The sequence below is a fragment of the Porites lutea genome, chromosome 6 (genome assembly GCF_958299795.1).
Source record: "Porites lutea chromosome 6, jaPorLute2.1, whole genome shotgun sequence".
Taxonomy (NCBI): domain Eukaryota; kingdom Metazoa; phylum Cnidaria; class Anthozoa; order Scleractinia; family Poritidae; genus Porites; species Porites lutea.
In genome coordinates this window covers 11,876,278-11,895,007 of record NC_133206.1, presented here as the reverse complement: position 1 = coordinate 11,895,007, position 18,730 = coordinate 11,876,278, and the positions used below count along the sequence as shown (strand labels likewise).

The window sequence follows — 18,730 nt, the reverse complement described above, 5'->3', positions numbered from 1 at the left end:
CCGTTTGCACGTAGCTTAAGCCCTCTGATAGCGTTTTGTACTAAATAGGATAGAAGACGAGCGTTTGTTTTTTAAAAAAAACCTTTAACTGCAGCACGACATCACACCTTGACTTTTTTAAAAGACCTTTACTTTACACCGCATGATAAATTTCAACATTGAGTGAGTTGATCTTATGATCACAATACAGATCAGATCTTTCGTTAGTTACTGATTGTATTTTTGTACATATGGAACTCCATGCACTCTAAATCTGTACAAACACGTGTATGAAGGGTTGCCATAGTTCGAGTGCACTCTAAGTTCAACGAATCGAAAATATGGCACTGATGAAACCTGAAAGTAAACACAACGAGAATTAACAATGTTATCTTCTAACTGTCCTTTAGTCCGCACGGCCATTTCTCATCTCTCTCTCCCGCTACGGGAGCTACATGGTGGCAGGGAGCGGCAAAGGACGACTGTTTTCGCGGGGTCCTAGCCGCGTAGCACTTCTTTCCGTTTTCCGGGAAAAGCGCACAAAACGGGCAAAGGCATATAGTAAAAAGGAGCGCCTAGTTTTTTCCCTCCGTTACCCCCAATGCCCTCGTGAGTTTCTCCCGCTTGGCTAAAACGAAATAAAAACGACTGCTGCCACACAGGCTGGCGGGTTCCTAAATTAACTAACCCTCGTTTAAGCTTCATCTTTCCTTTATTTGTTTAATACAGTTTCCACTTTAGGGGTTGAAAGAAGACAATCATTGGACTTCCAGATTTTTCTAATACGTTAATTTTAAATGGCTCGTTGTAGATCGTTTTCACTCACGTGGTCATCATCTATGCAAATTTCTTGGAACAAAAGAACATTTTTACTGGAGAAATGGATTCAACTCCTACAGGTTCATGGCTGTCGTTTCATGTTTTGGTAGACCAACATGGCCGCCGTGACATTGTTTAAAAGAATTTTGACCCAGTTTCCTGCCCAACTTCGTAACAACCGTTGAAAAAAGAGATAGCGTCCCCAAAACAGTCCCATAGTGCAATTCGACGCAGCATCAATCCAGTCTCTTCGCAATCACGAAATGGCCAATCCGCCACTTCTACATTTCCCATAACGCACCTTATTTGCCCCCCAAAATTTGCATCAGCATTGTTTTCAATCTCTCTTAGGACGGCTGTAATACCAAGGAGAAATGAAAAACAAAGGTTATGTAAAATTTTATGGGGCAAATAAGGTGCATTATGGAAAATGTGGAAGTGGCCTTACTGACGATATTCACAATAAACACTTACAATGTTCAGATATCAGGGGTTACTCAATTGAAAATGGCTCAGTACGCGGATCCATTGCACAAAATGTAAATGTAGAAATGCTTTTTTTAAAGTGGGAGTGCACTTTACGCCTCCTACTAGTCCTGTCAAATTGTAGCGAACCGGTTGGTTATTTACAAGCGTAGCCGAGGAAATGCACTCCGTGCAAGCCTCCTGCGCAGACGTTCTTTTGGCTCGTCACGCAATCCTCCCAACGTGAGGAAGGAACGCGTGACGAATCCCTAAGAACGTTACCGTATTTACTCGAATAGACGCCGCCCCCAAATAGACGCCGCACTTGAGACTCAAAATATTAATAGACGCGACCCCCGAATAGACGCCGCGTCCACGATGCAGCGTTTATTTGAGGAAATAATAATTTATAATAATTATTAAAGAAAAGTCTATTTCGAGTTTAAACCAGCAATGGAAATTTATTTTCTTTTAGAACAACATTTTTTAGTTCAAAGTGACTGTACTTTTTTTGCTCTTGTGTTAAGTTCTCTTTCAAGAATTTTTGCAACGCGTAATTCTGCTGTTAATGCAGAGATTTGTTACTGTTACCTAGTAAAAAAGTTACCATATATAGTACGATATTTAGTACTGAATAAAGTGATTTTTGAATAAACGCCGCCCCCGAATAGACGCCGCCCTCGAATAAACGCCGCAGCTGGATCGCGAAAAATGAAATAAACGCCGCGGCGTCTATTCGAGTTAATACGGTAATGGTAAGAGAGCGGAACTGGAATCCAGGGCCTCTGGATTGCGAGTTCGACGCTCTGAGCTTTCGGTCACTTCAGCCGATCCCCTCACCTGCACTGAAAAGGTTTGAAGAGCAGTTGCCTTATTATCATAAACATATTCTCCAAGTTTTGTTCTATCTTTTCCATGAGCGTCACTCCAGCCCTATAAAGTGATTAAAAAGCTGTTGAACAATGAAGGCTACCACTTTAAGTGAGGTTACTTGTTACCAAAGGTCAAACGGCAAGAAACTTAATGAAACTTTTGCTAATTTGTTATTGGTTTTTGCCATTGCTCCGAGAGGTTTTTCTTCGGGCACTTTGATTTTCCTGCTCCTCACCTCAAAATCTAACACTTCCAAATTCTGATTCGAATCGGAATGGTGGACGAAGAGCTGCGTTGTGGATATAATACCACAAATTTATTATTTCTATATGTATCGTCTATTTAATTGTATATCGCTGCCAAGGGGGACATTTGTTATACATATAAGGTGGTCTGTCTATTGATTCTGCAGACAAATCCTAAAATGTGACTATTTGACACAAACTGTTATTAAGTAGCTTGTTCTTCATTGCACATCTCCCGTAATACACCCTGTTTGCCCTCCAAACGTTTGCATAAGTATCGACTTCAGTTTCTCTTGACTACTGTAATAGCCAGGAGAAGTGAAAAAAAAGGCCAGGTTATGCAAAATGTTAGGGGCAGACATGGTGTATTATGGGAGATATTCTCTGTATTACTATGGCACTCACTGACCCAGACTGAGAAGTCTTTTGGAGCACTGGGAATTGAGTTATCTCCAAACTGAGACAGAGATGCTGGCATGTGTTCCAACGTAAACGAAGAAGGTTTAATCGTCTGAGAAAGCTGCCAGCGAAAAGATCGAACCAAGTTACACAAATATGCAGTGAATACAGTGAGAAAGTGGAAGCGAATGCAAATCAACTCAACCTTGATCACCACGAAGCCGTTCTGTCCTTGAAAAGCCCAACAATCCCCTGGGGAGTTTCCTTGCTAACGGGAGAGGAAAACAAACAAACAAAGTAAACACCTTTCCATCCCAAGAGACCAACTGAGATACTCTCTCAAGAATGACTAACATCAGTTTTCTTCCAACAATACTAATACATAATATCGGAAAAAGGTTATGCGAATAAAAGAAGTGATCACCATAACGAAAATCCTTTCATCTTTATTAAACAAATTCCCTCCATTAATTCTTAAAGGAAATATATGGAGTACAGACTGGATCATTTGTATGTGGACAATGGGGCTTCAAGGCTTTAAGATACCTTTTCTCCCCTCATGAAAAATGGTGTTTAGATAAAAGCGTTGGGCAAACTGAAATTGGCTTAGTACGCGGTTTTGTTAAACACGAGCTAAACTAAATTGGCCCTAAGCTAAACTAAATAATTGGCCGTTAGTTTTTTTAGGAAAACAATGGTCTCACCCGTGAAGCATTTCGAACCCACTCTTACAACTCAACACTACTCATCGATTATATTTATACTACACATTTGTATCAACTACTTTATTAGGCCCCTTCCACACGCATCTGTTTTTATTTGAACGAAGATTTTTTCTCTACTGTTTGGCCTACCGCCTGCCGACCGCTGAAAACGATCACCGAAAACGCTTTTTTTTTTTCTATGAAGGCCACTTTGATGTACTCGTGTGGATGGATGAAAATTAAAGAGAGATTTTTTAAAACGATTAAGTCACGGGTTATCAAAGTTAGTAACGTTTTCAGTCACTATTGCGCTTTTGTCTAAACGGGCAAAAACGATTTAAAAACGCAACGTGTGGACGCGGATTTTTCGGAAAACCGGGAAAAAAATCTCCGTTTACAAATAAAAAACGGATACGTGAAGACGCGGCCTTAGCTACACTCTGGGGCAATTTATACGACGTACCTGGATGACAACTCTTGGGGTCTTTACCTCATACCACAGAGGAATACCAAACACCATCAGCTGAGGTGCTCCGTTAGAAAACGTGGGTGAGTGATACGCACTGTGGATCTGGCCTCCTACATTTTGTACAGAGAAGCGAGAATTTTAATCTTCTGTTTTTAAAAGTAATTTCGTAGAAAGATTGGCTTTAACCACAAAGTCATCTATTCATCAATTCCCAAACTCATTAATAATTCATAAAGAAAATACAAAAGATACCTTAAAATTTCGAAAATAAGCCCCGAGGCTTATATTTTTCAAACGCCCTGTTTGAGGGGCTTATCTATGGAGGGAAATTTGCGTTTCAAAATCGATTGGGCTAGCATTACAGTTGGAAGGAAATTTACCGTTTTTGCTGTGTTTTACTTTGTATTTGAGGGCAATTTCCAAGTACAAGCCCCTGGAGGGCTTATATTTGGAGGGGCGATTTAACGGAGGGTTTTTTTCGTTACGAGTTTAGGGGGCTTATATTTGGAGGGGCTTATACATGTAGGGGCTTATTTTCGGAATTTTACGGTATTTCACTTGAATGAGTGTTGGACATCAGATGAAAAACAGTTCATTTTTGCACCCGTAATTTCTCCTCCTAAAATCATCTTGTTTGAGAAGTAATATCAAGTATTCGACTCGAAGTTGATCAAAAGTACTCCGCTGCCCGTCGTATTTTCAACTCTCTTCTCAGTGTTTCATCTGGTGATGAAACCCTGTGTCTAATCACCACTTCCTAAACTTGAGAGGGGAGTACTGGGGCCTAACCCCCCCCCCCCCCCCCACCCCGCACAAAAAAAAAACACGACTATAATCACGCGAAAAAAAATCGACCATTCTTGCTCCAAGACCCTCCTGTCCCCTAGAGTAAGGGCCGCCGCCATCCGCTTCTGACGAAAACGAAACAGAAAACAGAAGACTAAAGCTTTCAAAACAAGGGAATTTCCAAATTTCACTCTATTTATCTCTGAGTATGGCATTATAACTGGTTTACTGAAAACTGTAGAAATTACACTTTTATCTTACAGAAATCCGGACTTTCGCCTTGGACCGGGCTCCGCAGTGGTGAAAAAAGGCAAAAAAAAATCGACGAGAGCCAAAAAAATCGGCAAGAGAAGCGAGCTGAACGGCTGCTGTTTCACTCCGTTTTTTGCCGTTTTCCCCACGTTGTCCAGTCCCAGGCTATCTGGTTTTAAAAGCATGCGAACGGTGATATTTTTCTTTCTGTCTAATTGAAAGTAGTCAGTACTCTTTCCCAAGAGAACATGATGGGGTGTTCCCTTGTCTTTCCTTCATTCTAGCGCCTGTATGTACTTACAGTCATCTTAGAGCTGTATTGACGTTTTCGGTTTTAAGGTTTTTAGTGATCGACTCTTCGCCTTTTTCAGTTGTAATGGCCTATACCATTGGTCAGTTTTCCCGTTAATAAACGCTCTTTTTAAACAAAAAGAAAGTTGTCTTGCGATTCAGGGGCCGATCATATAAAGGCTGGTTTTCACTAGCCACGGAGTCGGAGTCGGAGTCGGAGTCGTAATCAGAAGCGTAGAGCTTTTGATCTAGTGAAAACAGCGTTCCGATTTCGCTTACGACTCCGTCGCTTACGTTCCGCTTATGAGCTAGTGAAAACCAGATTGTCGGAGTCGGAAGCAGAAGCAGAAGAACCAAACCAATCACAAAGCGTGGGAACGTGCATTCTGATTGGCTTATCCTTCCGCTTCTGCTTCCTACTTCGACAATCTGGTTTTATCTAGATCATAAGCGGAACGTAAGCGGAGTCGGAAGAAAATGGAAACGTTCTGATTCTTCTGACTCCGATTACGTCGCGCTTATGACTCCGCTTACGACTCCGATTTTTGATTTTCACTAGGTCATAAGCGCTCTTACGACTCCGCTTACGACTCCGACTCCGACTCCGACTCCGTCGCTAGTGAAAACCAGCCTTAAGGAATGGAGTAACTGACTGGTGACGTACACAAATTTTAAAACAGAATACCAGTTGTATTAAAAAGCCGCAGGTCATCTCAGGGTTAGGGTTAGGGTTACCGTCCCCCTAGATCCGCCCCCGAAGTTTCTGCAATATTTTGCTTGTTTCTAGTTTTGCTCTGGTTTCTATTCATGAAAAATACGTCCTGCTATCCTATGTTACATCCTAAGGATAATCAATCATTAAATAAACAATGCTAGGGTTACAAGAAAATATCCATAACTCAAGACCCCTATAATAAGTTTCTTTTTGGTAAATATTCACTGTATGTAAGATGTGAGATATAGTGTGTGTTCAATACCTGAAGACTCCAAAGCATAATCCGGCATTCCGATTTTGTCCGCATCCCAGCGGTTAAGAGCTTCAGTAATACGGCTGTTTAGTAGTTTATTCAGTTCTTTTCCGTTGCCGTTGAGGGACTGTTAAAAAAGTGCAAAACACAAAAGGGAATCCAACTTCAGTCAACAACTTCCTTGATTTTCATTGAAATCAGGTGTTTCAAAGAAGTTTAAACAGTGCTAAAATTTCCAAATCCGATCATAAGTTGCAAATTGTAGTTGTAAACAAATAAATAAATAACATAATATAATACTGATAATATTTTGACATAATAATTACTTCAAAATTATTAATTGTACCTTATCATCTAGGAATACACTCTGGTCACTTGGAACCTTTTCCACTGCAAGTTAATGAACATCTGTCAGTTATCAACTAAGCTATCACACACCAAGAGTTAAAACTAAGTCTGTAGTGGAAATTTGCAACCTTATACTTAACATTTTCACACTCCAAAAAACTTTACATGTAAGGCAATGCTTATTATTTTTTGGAAGACAAAGTTGAAGGCTGTTGTAAATTTTGGTGAATGTGCACAGTCAATAAGATCTAAACTATCTAAAATACTTGAATATGCTCAAAATGTGTTTGTCTCATGCATGGCCCACAAGCAGGCTCTCATGACGGGAGAAGGGGATGATCTTGTTCTCAATACTCCCCCACTGTGTCTGCCCCAGCACCCAGATAAGAGACTGATCACAGCCTACCCAGTGCAGTGTTTTGGGTGTGTATGGCATGCCACCCAGGAAGACCTTAGGTAACAATGACCTGAACCATGTTGGCGTCCAGCGGTTATAGTGAAAACAAGGGTCTGGGTGGGGTGCTCAGTCTCGCGGGCTCATAGAACCTGGACTCAGCAATTCATATTTAAGGATTTTCTGCCACCTAAGGTATGCCTAAAATTATTGAGATCCCATTTTAGAAAATAAAATGCATTCTTGAAATTGCAGGTACCCTATTCTAGAAATTTAGTCAACGTCAAATATAGTTAATTTTGTTTGGTGTATTTAAAATGGTACCCTGTTAAAGGGGCCGAATGGTAGAGGGGAGGTGTAAACTCATGATCCAGTTGGTGGCAGTGAAGTATTTTGTGGGGAACCCACACCAGGTAGATACCTATCTAGATCTTGTGGGAGGGCCATGAGTTTGAATTTCATCAAGACCCTGGAAATTTTTCTGAGCTTTCTGATGTTAGGTTTCTCTTTCTCTTAAATTATAGCTAAACCAGAGAAATTTTAAAGACAATTTAAAATACACTTCAATTTACAGCAGTTAGTATCTAACTTGATGTAACTGCATACATTTGTCAGGGGCACCCAACGAGGATATAGTTCAAAACCACTTAACATAGCATTGTTGAACGCATTTTAGTATTTAAACGGTAGATATAGGCATATTTTTATCCCCTAACCTGTTCGGATTTCCTAGCTGAAAGTCAAGTGATCCGAAAATTATAGGGATCAAAACTTACCTTTTCGAAAATTTCAGCCAGAAAAAGGCTCCCGAAAATTCTAGGTGGCCTTTTTTAGGGTAAACATCCGTTTAAAATGGGTAATTATACCATTTTGTAGACGTTCGAAAATCCTAGGAGAGGCAGGCAAGCAAGAAATTTTACAACAAATGTTCCGAAAATTCTAGTTTTCAAATCGTCTTCCGAACAGATATTTTCCCGAAAATTGCTGTTGGGTGCCCCTGATTTGTATGGAGTTAAAAACACTAAAAATGCTGACCTATATAATTTTAACTAGTGAACTTACTTTTCAATTCTTGCTCAATCTCAATAACTTTTTCTTTAAATGTTTTCAGTTCTGCTACCAATTCCTCGTAATTACACTGTACAACAGAGTTACCACCCTACAAAACATCATGAAATCTGTTAGCTAGAAAAACACCAGTACCACCATTTTGTCACATTATGAAAGTAACCATTCATGAGGGAAATCAATTAAAGTAAGCATTCCCCTAAACATTTCAAACCAAATTAGCCATGTTGACCCCAAATATGCAACCATATACAAATAGGACCAAATAGATGAAATATTAAATTTCATTAGAGATTAATATAAATGCAAAGTTTATATCAATCAAATTATTAATCTAATTTTAATTCTGAGCAACATCTCTAGCTTCTATTTACACCATATAACTTAGAGGTTTGCAACAAGACCATAGGAACCTATTAAATGCATGCACTCAATTTATTTCCTTTGATTTCATCCACCAGAATTTTCTTATTTATTTGGATCCTATTTAATACCTTGAGGTGATTCTTCTGGGCACGATATTGCGTCAACAAACTGTTAACTAATATGATACCCAACAAAACAAGGATACAATATGAAATCCAGTGCCAAATCTGTAAACAATCAATATGAATACAATGAGTAAATGTAGATATCTTAATATAATGTATTTAAACTTTATTAATACATGATCTTGCTCTAGCTTAAACCCTGTTGTTTTTGCAAACAATAAACAGTGATTAGATAGAGCCACAAAAAGCACTCAGTCCAGAACTTAGTCTCATGAAGATAAAAGTACCGTCTTTGTCTTCTTGGTTGGAGTATCCTGTTGAGAAATTTTGCTTGTTTTTGAGTCTCTACCCTCTACTTTAACTGAAATGAAAAAAAGAAATAATTTCAAGTTAGCTGGTACTCCATGTTCACATCTCATGCATTAACCAACCTAACCCTTACTGCAAACTTATCTTCTTTGTCCAGGCTGGGAGTCACAATCACAGTGGGAGGGGGGAGGGGGGGGTACCAGCTGCCACAGGGTTAAGCTAGCTCTTGGCAGGAACCAGGTTACAAGGGAGGAGTCAGACAAAAGGCATCATATTGTACTCCAGGTTTGGGGGGAGGGGTGGGCATGGTGCTACAAATAATTATATGTTTTAGGAAAAACAACATCAAGGTACTGAAACTACAGCTACATAACTTTCAAGAACCTGAGGCTTGGTGGAAAACTCTAGCCAAACCGCTGGCACTTAGGACAGCTAACTTAGAAGCTAGCCTGAATCTTAGACATCAGCGCAAGTCACTTACTCCCTCAGTTGCTGAGAGGAGTAAGCGACTTGAAGTAATGTCTGAAATCAGGCTAACAGCAAACAAGCAAGGAGATCAGTTGAGTTTTCATAAAGTGTCAGTTCAATTTACTGTTAGTCAGCAGCTAGCTGAAGAGTATGCAGTCATCAGACTAACACCTAATACTACACTGTACTTGATTTTAGCAAATGCTCCAAAACATATCAGTTTGGTGATAACATTTGGTTTTGTGTGATATAGTTGAATAAAGCTAGGAAATCAATATTAGATCAATAAAATATGAGAAATTAAATAAATTATAATACAGTTATAAAACTGATTTTGAATTTGAAAATTCATATCATAATGATAATGCTTGATTCCAAAAATACTGCAAAACTTATCCATGAGTGGAAAAAAATTAGCCACAAATTCACCCAAGCATGAATATGAATCTAAATCTGAGAGAAGTTAAAAGCCAGATAGGATATCGATAACCCCAGAAACAGAAAAAAATTTAGCCTGAGATGCCTCCGCTGGTTTCCCCACAAATTGACACCTGAGGAATGAGCGCAGAAATTCTGTACTGCCTGATGAAGTGTCACTACCCAGATCTGGGTAGTGACATGTCATCAGTATGGAATTTCTGCGCTCCTTCCTCAGACGTCATCTTGTAGGGAAACAAGTGGTGGCGTCTCAAAATGTCAACTGTTTTCTCAGGCTAAAAACAATTCTGTAAACATTTTTCTATCAGAGGATATGTTCTTTATCATAAAAGATACTACTGTCTACTTTCTAAACTTATCTTTCAGTTTATCATTATACTATCTTACTAGCTGATATGAAACAGTTAACTGCATTCAAATTAATCAGTTAAAATAGACCAGGTGCGCTGTTATACCTACCTGAATTTATTTCATCGGGATTGTCTAAACCTGCAAAAAACACATCATGTTTTTTAATATCATACTGAGAGTGTTTGTACAATACCCCAGTTTTATATGATAATAGGATTGAGAAACAAATTCGGGTGAATGTTCATTACAAAACCTTTTGATTCCAGACAGTTTGGAAATTATTAGAAAGTAAAACAGCCTCATGCATTTATTTTTCACTGCAATATGCATAGCAATTCAAAGAATGCAGCAGTGCATCGAAAATAGTTTCAGTTCCTGAAATCACCAAAAAAAAAATTCTTTTCCTTACCATAAAGGTGTGTCGGTGTGTCATCGAATCTTGAATTATTAAGAGTGTTGTTATTAAGACTACTAGCATTGAGCAACGAACTGTTGTTTTCCATGTCAAGCGTCTGGTCGACTTCTTCTTGTCGGCTCTTACGCGATCTGACGGATCGAAAAAGTTTCCTGTCCATTTCAGAGGATTCGGTTTTTATAGGTGTACTTTGAAAGGAGTTAATTTTACTTGGCGTTCGACTTGATTTCCTTGCCACATCATCTATCAAAAAATTCAAATTGAATAAAAAATTTCTTCAATAAATACGTCAAATTTAATAGATCTAACAGTGTTAAAAATTTCAGTCATTTTACAAAAATATGCAGCTGTTGTAAGGATCTATGGAAATGAATATATTCTGTTAAATATATCGAAAATCAAAGCTTAATTAAAAAGCTTACAAATTCAAATCAAATAGCATCTTTTTCCAAATCTTCTGATTTTAAAGTTACCTCTTCTATTATACACTCTTTGAAACTAAAACAAGCAAAAATGTAGAGGGTAAGAGGTTAACTTCAGGACTGCTTATGTTGAATAAAACAACGTAATTTGCTTTCTCATAATTTAATGTCAAGCTAAATAAGCTATACAGTAACGTTATTCCTGCCCGAAAATCAGGTTATTTGAAACTGTCAAAGCACGGAATCAACGAACAGATTAAAACTACCGGTGAATTACTCACCAAGAGCTACATGCATCGTTATATCTTTAGTTCGTCGTAAAATTCTTCTTTCGCTCATGATCAAAACAGATACACTTTCTTGCAATTAAAAGTTGTTTTTAGTTGTCTTCGTCACAATGGCAAGTTCGTGCGCCCATCAAACGCGCGCGAAATTCTTTGCCTCGTTTCCAAAATACTATGTGTGGTTCGTTATAAGGGTGGGGCAAGGTCAGTGTGTTAGGTCAGTGTGGTGGCAAAGGCCTGGTACTCAGACCTCCTCGGGGCGTAGCGACCCAAGTAGCGCGCGTAGAGGAAAAAAACAGGAACAAAAAAAACGCAGACAAATAAAAATAAACCGAAGTGAAATAAATGATGCCTAAGAAAAGTAAAATTTCCTCAAATTATCAAACTCCTTGCAAACTCTTCGTTTGATTAAGATATTCCATGAGTGAATTTTTGCAATAATACATAACTGGGAAATTACACGTGCGCACGCCGAATAACGTTACTTTTGTTGTTTTATTTTTGTTCATGTTGTTTTAAGTCAACCTTTGAATTTTGGCAGTCTATGCCGCGAAGAAAGTTTTACTGAGAGCGCGTTGGATCGACCGACCAGAATATGACCACTCAGAAATGTTGTTATAGATCTCTTTTACCGGGATTTACGGACCACTGGAAAGCTTTCTGTATTTTAATGTTTTTAAACCAGATTTGTAGATTTAAAAATGATGTAGTGAATACACGAACAAGTGATTTGTAAAGTTTATCCCATTTATTCTAACTCTTATTTCGGATGCAAAAAGCACGTTGCGTTTGTTTAATATTATACTGAGAGTGCAATTCAAAACCAACGCCTATTGTACAATACCCCAGTTTTATATGATAATAGGATTGAGAAAAAAATTCGGGTAAATGTTCATTACAAAACCTTTTGATTCCAGACAGTTTGGAAATTATTTGCAAGTAAAACAGCCTCATGCATTTATTATACACTGCAATATGCATAGCAATTCAAAGAATGCAGCAGTGCATCGAAAATATTTTCAGTTCCTAAAATCCACAAAAAAACAGATTCTTTACCTACCATAAAGGTGTGTAGGTGTGTCATCGAATCTTGAATCATTAAGAGTGTTGTTATAAAGACTACTAGACGAATTGTTGTTTTCCATGTCAAGCGGCTGGTCGACTACTTGCCGTCGGGTCTTACGTGATCTGACGGATCGAGTTGGTCTGCTGTCCATTTCAGAGGATTCGATATTTTCAGGTGTATTTTAAAAAGAGTTAATTTTACTTGGCGTTCGACTTGATTTCCTTGCCACATCATCTATCAAAAAAATTTAAATGAATAAAAAATTTCTTCAATGAAATTTAGCGAAATTTAATAGATCTAACAGCTTACAAATTCAAATCAAATAGCATCTTTTTTCCAAAGTTTCTAATTTTAACGTTACTTCTTCCATTATACACTCTTTGTAACTAAAAAAACAAGCAAAAATGTGGAGTGAAAGAGGTTAACTTCAGGACTGCTTATGTTGAAGAAAACGACGTAATTTGCTTTCTCATAATTTAATATCAAGCTAAATAACCTGCCTGAAAATCAGATTATTTCAAACTGTCAAAACACGGAATCAACGAACAGTTTAAAACTACCGGTAAATTACTCACCAAGAGCTACATGCATTGTCGTATCTTTGGTTGATCGTAAACTTCTTTTTTTTCGCTCTTGATTTACCAAAACAGATGCACTTTCTTGTAATTAAAGTTGTTTTTAGTTGTCTTGGTCACAATGGCAATTTCGTGAGCTCATCAAACGCGCGCGAAATTCTTTGCCTCGTTTCCAAAATACTGTGTGTGGCTCGTGGGGTAAGGTCCGTGTGGTGGCAAAGGCCTCGTACTCAGACCTCCTCAGGGCATGGCGACACAACTAGCGCGCGTAGGGTAAAAAAAGGAACAAAACAAAAGCAGACGGATAAAAATAAACTGAAGTGGAATAAATGATGCCTGAGAAAAGTAAAATTTCCTCAAATAATCAAACTCCTGGCAAACTCTTCATGTAATTTAGAATATAATTTCCATGGATTCTTACAGCGCTTTTTTTTTTTTGCGTTTTCCGCTGCCGTCAATCATCTTCGCGGACCTCTTAGAAAACAGAAATTTACGAACACGGGCTCAAAAGGTCACGATTTTTGATCTGTAATTGGTGGATTTCGATCCGTTTTGTGTGTTTTCGTGGTTGTTTACCATTTACCACAAATTCCCGGAAATTCCGGTTGGGATGTAACGTTTTTTTCTGGTTCGTCCCACTGGAAATTCCGGGACAAACGGAAATTCTGAAAAGGTGGTCCCGTTTTCCCGATTGGGACGTTCCGAATGGAAATTCGTTTACCATTTACAAGGTTCTTGAGTTTCGTACTGGTTTCATGTTATAACTAGAATCCAGTCTAGCGCGGCGCGACAATCCGGAAATTTCAGGCAAAAGGTAAACGACACGTACCGTTTACCCTGGGTACCAGAGGTTTTTCTCGCGTGCGGCGGAAATTTTCGGTGTTGGCCGAGGGCCGACACATCTTCGGCCGTAGGCCGAAGCCGCGAGAAAAACCTCTGGTACCCAGGGTAAACGGTACGTTTCGTTTACCTTTTGCCTGAAATTTCCGGATTGTCGCGCCGCGCTAGACTGGATTCTAGTTATAACATGAAACCAGTACGAAACTCAAGAAACTTATAAATGGTAAACGAACGCGCGGGTCACTATAAAGACTTGACAGAAACCGGAAACCGCGCTAGAAAAGTCTCTGGCACCCAGGGTACGTACCGTTCTTACCGACCGAAAATTCCCAACCAAAATTTCCGGAATTTTTTTATAAATGATAAACAACCCGTGTTTCAAGGTTCGTTGCTCGTGATCGTATGATTTGTGAAGTTAATCCCATTTATTCTAACTCTTATTTCGGACGCACAAACGAATGCGTTCTAATGTGTATAACTCGGTGTAACAACAATGCCGGAGGACAATAGCCTGCGTTGCGCCTGTCACGCAGGCTAGAGGACAAAAGAACTTGGGACTGTGTGAAAAAGCTCTTCCAAGTAATTGTTACGTAGGACCCTGCTCCTAGCGACAATTTTTTTTTCGGCTTTGGGTTCATCCCGTAGTCTCCCCACTCCCCCCGCCCCCCCCAGCAATATTGTGGCCAAAAAAACAACTCATTTCGACCCATTTTGCTAAAAATTCAACTTTGTTTGGGTTGGGAGGGGAGTAATCGCTAGTTTTAGTAATATTACTTAAAAGGTCCCAACACTTTTGACCTCCATTGAAGGTGGAAGGGCTCTGGGAAAGGCTGAGTCACGGATAACAGCCAGAACGAAGACAATGACAAACAATTACAGTTACGTGAAAATAAAATAATCAGCACGTAACGAGCGTGGAACAAAGTTATCATTGTAAATAAATATTTGGCGTTTTGTTAATAGCACATCTCAAACCCATTCCTTTTCTGGGCTTGAAAAAAGAAAACAGTGCCATTTAAATCTAGATTAATTGTGTACAAATGGTACACACCTTAGCACTAACCCCTCACGTGCCTGATTGTATCCTTAGTTACAAAACTGTAAACAAACTTCCCCGTCCCACGCGAATAGAAACTGATTACACGTGGTATGTACACATTTAAAAAGACGTAGGTGTCAATTCGGTTTTAGATACATTTTTGGTTACAATTATTACAAATATTGTAGACAAATTAACTCCCCCGTTTTCTCAAAAACGAGTGGCGAGTAAGACCAAGTGTGGGAGTAAGGAAGCAAGTATTAACAAAATTGATTAACAGAGTATTCCTTCCCTCCCACACAAACACATGGCGAGCCATCGGGATTAAGATGCATTTTTCATGGTGGCAATCGACACCTTGTTTTGCCTGCGAAAAATGCTACAACGCTCGAAACAACTGAAAACAGGAGCCCACATGGGCCCATGCTGAAAATGGATCTCTTTTGCGGATTGAATCAACAATACATATCTGACTGGCCACGAAATTGAAAGATTTAAGCTGCAAAGTACTTTAGGCCTGGTTAATATGCGTTTTCGATTCTTTTGCAAAGCCAGTGATCATTAGAACACAAAACTCTTAGCCATTATTTAAAAGCTAACTTTCCACTCCTGAAAAATTTAAGTAAACTGTATTTATTTCAGACGATGAACCGTCCATTGCAAGTAGCCATGAAACCAAGTATTTCGCACTATGTCTTCTGGATTAATATCTTATTTAGCTGAGGACTTATTTGCATTTAGGTGAAGCAGCTTTTCTGATAACATGCATTTTTCACGGGTCGATATTTAATTTTTTTTCCTTCCAAAACGACCAAACACCTCAGTAATTGTAAAGCAAACTACAGCAGCTATAAATATTATTTATATTACCTGAAAATCTTTTCAAACAATAAAAATACATCGACAAAACTTGATACGAAAGACTGAAAATTTTTCATATGGTGAATTATGCAGCTGTACACTCCATTTCAGTGTGCTGCACTGTTCTTCATTTGCGTGGGCGTTTAGTGGTGAGGCGGAAAAGGGCTTTTGATTCCCTGTCGGGGATCTTCGGCAGATATCGGAAGCACTCGTGAGCGAGGGTTTCTTCCTCAAAACGCCCTCAGAGTGCAAGGATTTTCCAGATTTAGATCAGGGAAGCCAGGTGAATTTACTCAGGTTAACTGATTCTAAAAATAGAAAGCTATTTTTAGCTCCTTCTCTGACCAATCAGTTTGATTCGCCCAATTATTATCTCTCGGCCAATTCAATCTTCATAACACGATGTGTACAAGATGGCTGCCTCAAGTAATAACTGGGTAAAACTAAATGTCGGTGGAACTTACTTTCTAACGACGAAACAAACGCTCTGTAGGCATCCCAACTCCTTCTTGCATAGGCTTTGCGCGGAGGATCCAGATTTACCCTCGGATAAGGTAAGAACAGCTTGTGTCGTGCCAAATGTTCGTGATGTCAAGCTCGCAGCTAACCGGTGGACATTTTGACATCTACAGGATGAACGCGGAGCGTATATGATAGATCGTGATCCTCGTTATTTTGGACCTGTTTTAAACTACCTTCGGCATGGAAAGCTCATAATCGATAAAGACCTGCTGGAGGAAGGTAATATAAATGTGCACGAATATCTTTTGAATTTAATTTGCTCTGACTGCTAACACAAGCCCTCTCTAGTTCTCCCAGTTTGAGTTTACGCCTCGGTATTTTCTATGTAAACATAAAGTTTTGACGACACGGGTTTGCAGCTTTTCTTTTATAGTGCCTTTATTTAAATCGCTTTGTGGCAGAGCTGAAGTATTTAATTTCCTCTGCGACTCTCAAGTAGCTGGACTGCATATAAGAATTCAGGCTGACATCGATTTTGTACGGTTCAAGCAATACGTAAGCCTTACATGTTAGCTAAATGGGAAACAAAAATCGGTAAATCTAAAAGCTTTTCCTTACCTTTTCAAATGCCTCCTGTCGCAGTAAAAGCTATAAACTCCGATGATGTGTGTGAAAGGTTTATCAGAGAAACAGACGCACAAATGTTTTGACTTCGTGAAACATACGACACCCTCCTTAAAAGTATTGTTGACTTTACAGCAAAGAAATTTCTTACGTTTCACAACCTTTCCGTGTATCGTTTTTCTCCATGAAAAGGCAGTTATTCCAAACTTCATTGTTGCTGGCGTGCTGAAGTGCAAAGCAGAGAAAAAAATTGAGATTTGCAATGATTATTTCAATTTTTTCAGATCGGGATGAAGAATTTTGATTAATATCTGCCAAGTTTAAGATAACTTGAGCGTATGGTTGTAATACTATACTCTAAAGTACACAACATGTTTTACTACAAAAAGTAGGTATTTTTTGTGTAATAGTCATTCACATCAGGGCAAAAGTATGGCTTGCTGTAGAGAATATTGTCAAATAAAATGAGCAATCTTTTTACTGAATAACATTTGTAGGGTAATAAATTCAGAGGCTTCAATATTTCAATACAGTATTAGGGGTTGTCACGTTTAATTATTATTTACTGACAGTTTTATTTTAATTAGCATGTAAATTTATGTCATTGCTGTGAAGATTGAGAGAAATTTTAAAAAAATCCTTCCTCTAATGCTCTTGATTTTTGCGTGAAGTTGATTTAACTGAGCCTTTTGTTCATTGTGGTCAGCAGTTTATTTTCACAGCTGTGTCTTCTTTTGTTTTAATGAAATACCTAAAAATGGTGATTCTGTTCTGACTGGTTGTGTCGTTTGTCTCGCAGTACTATCCACTACCATGGTCATGTCAAGTCCAACTATTTTTGAGGGGACTTCCAGATGGCTTGATTGACCACTAGGCCACACAGCCCACCACCCCCTCCCCTCTCTTCTATACAGTTTCAGTGTATATCACATGTACCTGGTAGTTGTTCAGGTTCAAGCCTTGCAATTAGGTTGTTCTCTAGGACAAGAGACAATGTTCCTCTTTGTCTCTCCTCTGAAGGCATGGTAGCCAAAGATTAAAAAAAAATCACAATGCAGATCTGTATTTCTGAGTTCTGGCCTTATTGTCATTCCTTTTTTTAACCTTAGACAGCGAGCTTTGTTCCACTTTCTCTAACTTCACCCAAGTGTTTAACATATACATGCTGCAGCGGGTAACCCTGTAATGGACTAGCTTTTTATACAGGGGGAAGTAGCAAAATGTCGAGGTGCTTCAGGCTACAAAAGCTGTGTTACATTCTGGCCATGTGGACCTGGGCCCATGTTTTACCTTTGATTTACCCAGCAACAGAAAAAATTTGCTTAGTGTGTGTGGATCATTGACAGTTGAAAAAGGTTTCCAACCTTCCTCATATTTATTTTTGTGGTATGACATTAGTAAAGGCTAGTAATAATCTCTTGTTAATGTAATTCTGCCAGTTTAGTTTCTTGTCATGTTTATCTGGAGATTATGTAATGTTTCTTTCACTTACATGTATTTGCACATACTGTTGGTGGTAGTTTTATGTTATTAACAGTTTAGGTGGGATGGGTGGGAACCCTCAGGAAGGGAGTGGAGGCTATGCTAAAATGTGTTCTGAGAGAAGAGTTTTTCAGTAATGTTTTATTATTATTGTTATTATTGAAATAAGCTTAATTTGCATGTGAAGGAAAACTTATTTTCATATCAGTGATACAATGATAATTACCAGGACACACTTTGAAAACAAAACTAATGGTAATTTGAGAATGGCATTTTGGACAACCAGTATACTTCACAATGTTGTTTATGTCTTGATTAAAAAAAAAAAACAGAAAAAAATATTAAAACTTATTTTCATATGATGCCTGGATTAGCACTGGGACATACTTTGAAAAGAGGCTAAAAGTAATTTGGGAATGGCATTTTGGACAACCAGCATACTTCACACTGTTGTTTATGTCTTGTTTTTCAGGTGTTTTAGAAGAGGCAGAGTTTTATAATATTGATCCTCTTGTTAAAATTATAAAAGATAGGATACAGTCA

The 18,730-nt window shown here is 38.6% G+C and overlaps 2 protein-coding genes across 2 annotated transcripts in view; one reads left to right on the top strand and one right to left on the bottom strand.

Moving 5' to 3' along the window:
• Positions 1–98: 98 nt before the first annotated feature.
• On the bottom strand, positions 99–12,533 carry LOC140941888 (SUN domain-containing protein 3-like). The gene is made up of 12 exons (XM_073390892.1): positions 12,299–12,533; positions 10,226–10,255; positions 8,839–8,912; positions 8,555–8,653; positions 8,055–8,151; positions 6,597–6,640; positions 6,260–6,377; positions 3,948–4,063; positions 2,986–3,048; positions 2,791–2,901; positions 2,104–2,196; positions 99–336 (listed from the first exon to the last, which is right to left on the bottom strand). Exons 1-12 carry the CDS (start codon positions 12,453–12,455, stop codon positions 208–210), a joined length of 1,131 nt encoding a protein of 376 aa, XP_073246993.1. The 5' UTR covers positions 12,456–12,533; the 3' UTR covers positions 99–207.
• Positions 12,534–15,815: 3,282 nt separating this feature from the next.
• LOC140941622 (BTB/POZ domain-containing protein KCTD5-like) overlaps positions 15,816–18,730 on the top strand; it is a 7,044-nt gene continuing 4,129 nt past the window's right edge. Inside the window, exons 1-3 of the mRNA XM_073390644.1 lie at positions 15,816–16,173; positions 16,252–16,360; positions 18,660–18,730. The exon at positions 18,660–18,730 is cut by the window's right edge and continues 24 nt beyond it. Of these exons, the coding sequence (XP_073246745.1) occupies positions 16,033–16,173; positions 16,252–16,360; positions 18,660–18,730 (321 nt within the window). The 5' untranslated portion in view covers positions 15,816–16,032. The remainder of the gene's footprint in view (positions 16,174–16,251; positions 16,361–18,659) is intronic.

Excerpts from the sequence above, each read along its gene's own strand:
- LOC140941888 (XM_073390892.1), bottom strand. The coding sequence starts at position 12,455 with ATGGACAGCAGACCAACTCGATCCGTCAGATCACGTAAGACCCGACGG. Across the intron at positions 8,152-8,554 it reads CCCAGAAGAATCACCTCAAG|GGTGGTAACTCTGTTGTACA; the intron begins GTATTAAATAGG and ends GATGTTTTGTAG. Across the intron at positions 2,197-2,790 it reads CAAAAGACTTCTCAGTCTGG|GGCTGGAGTGACGCTCATGG; the intron begins GTCAGTGAGTGC and ends ATCACTTTATAG.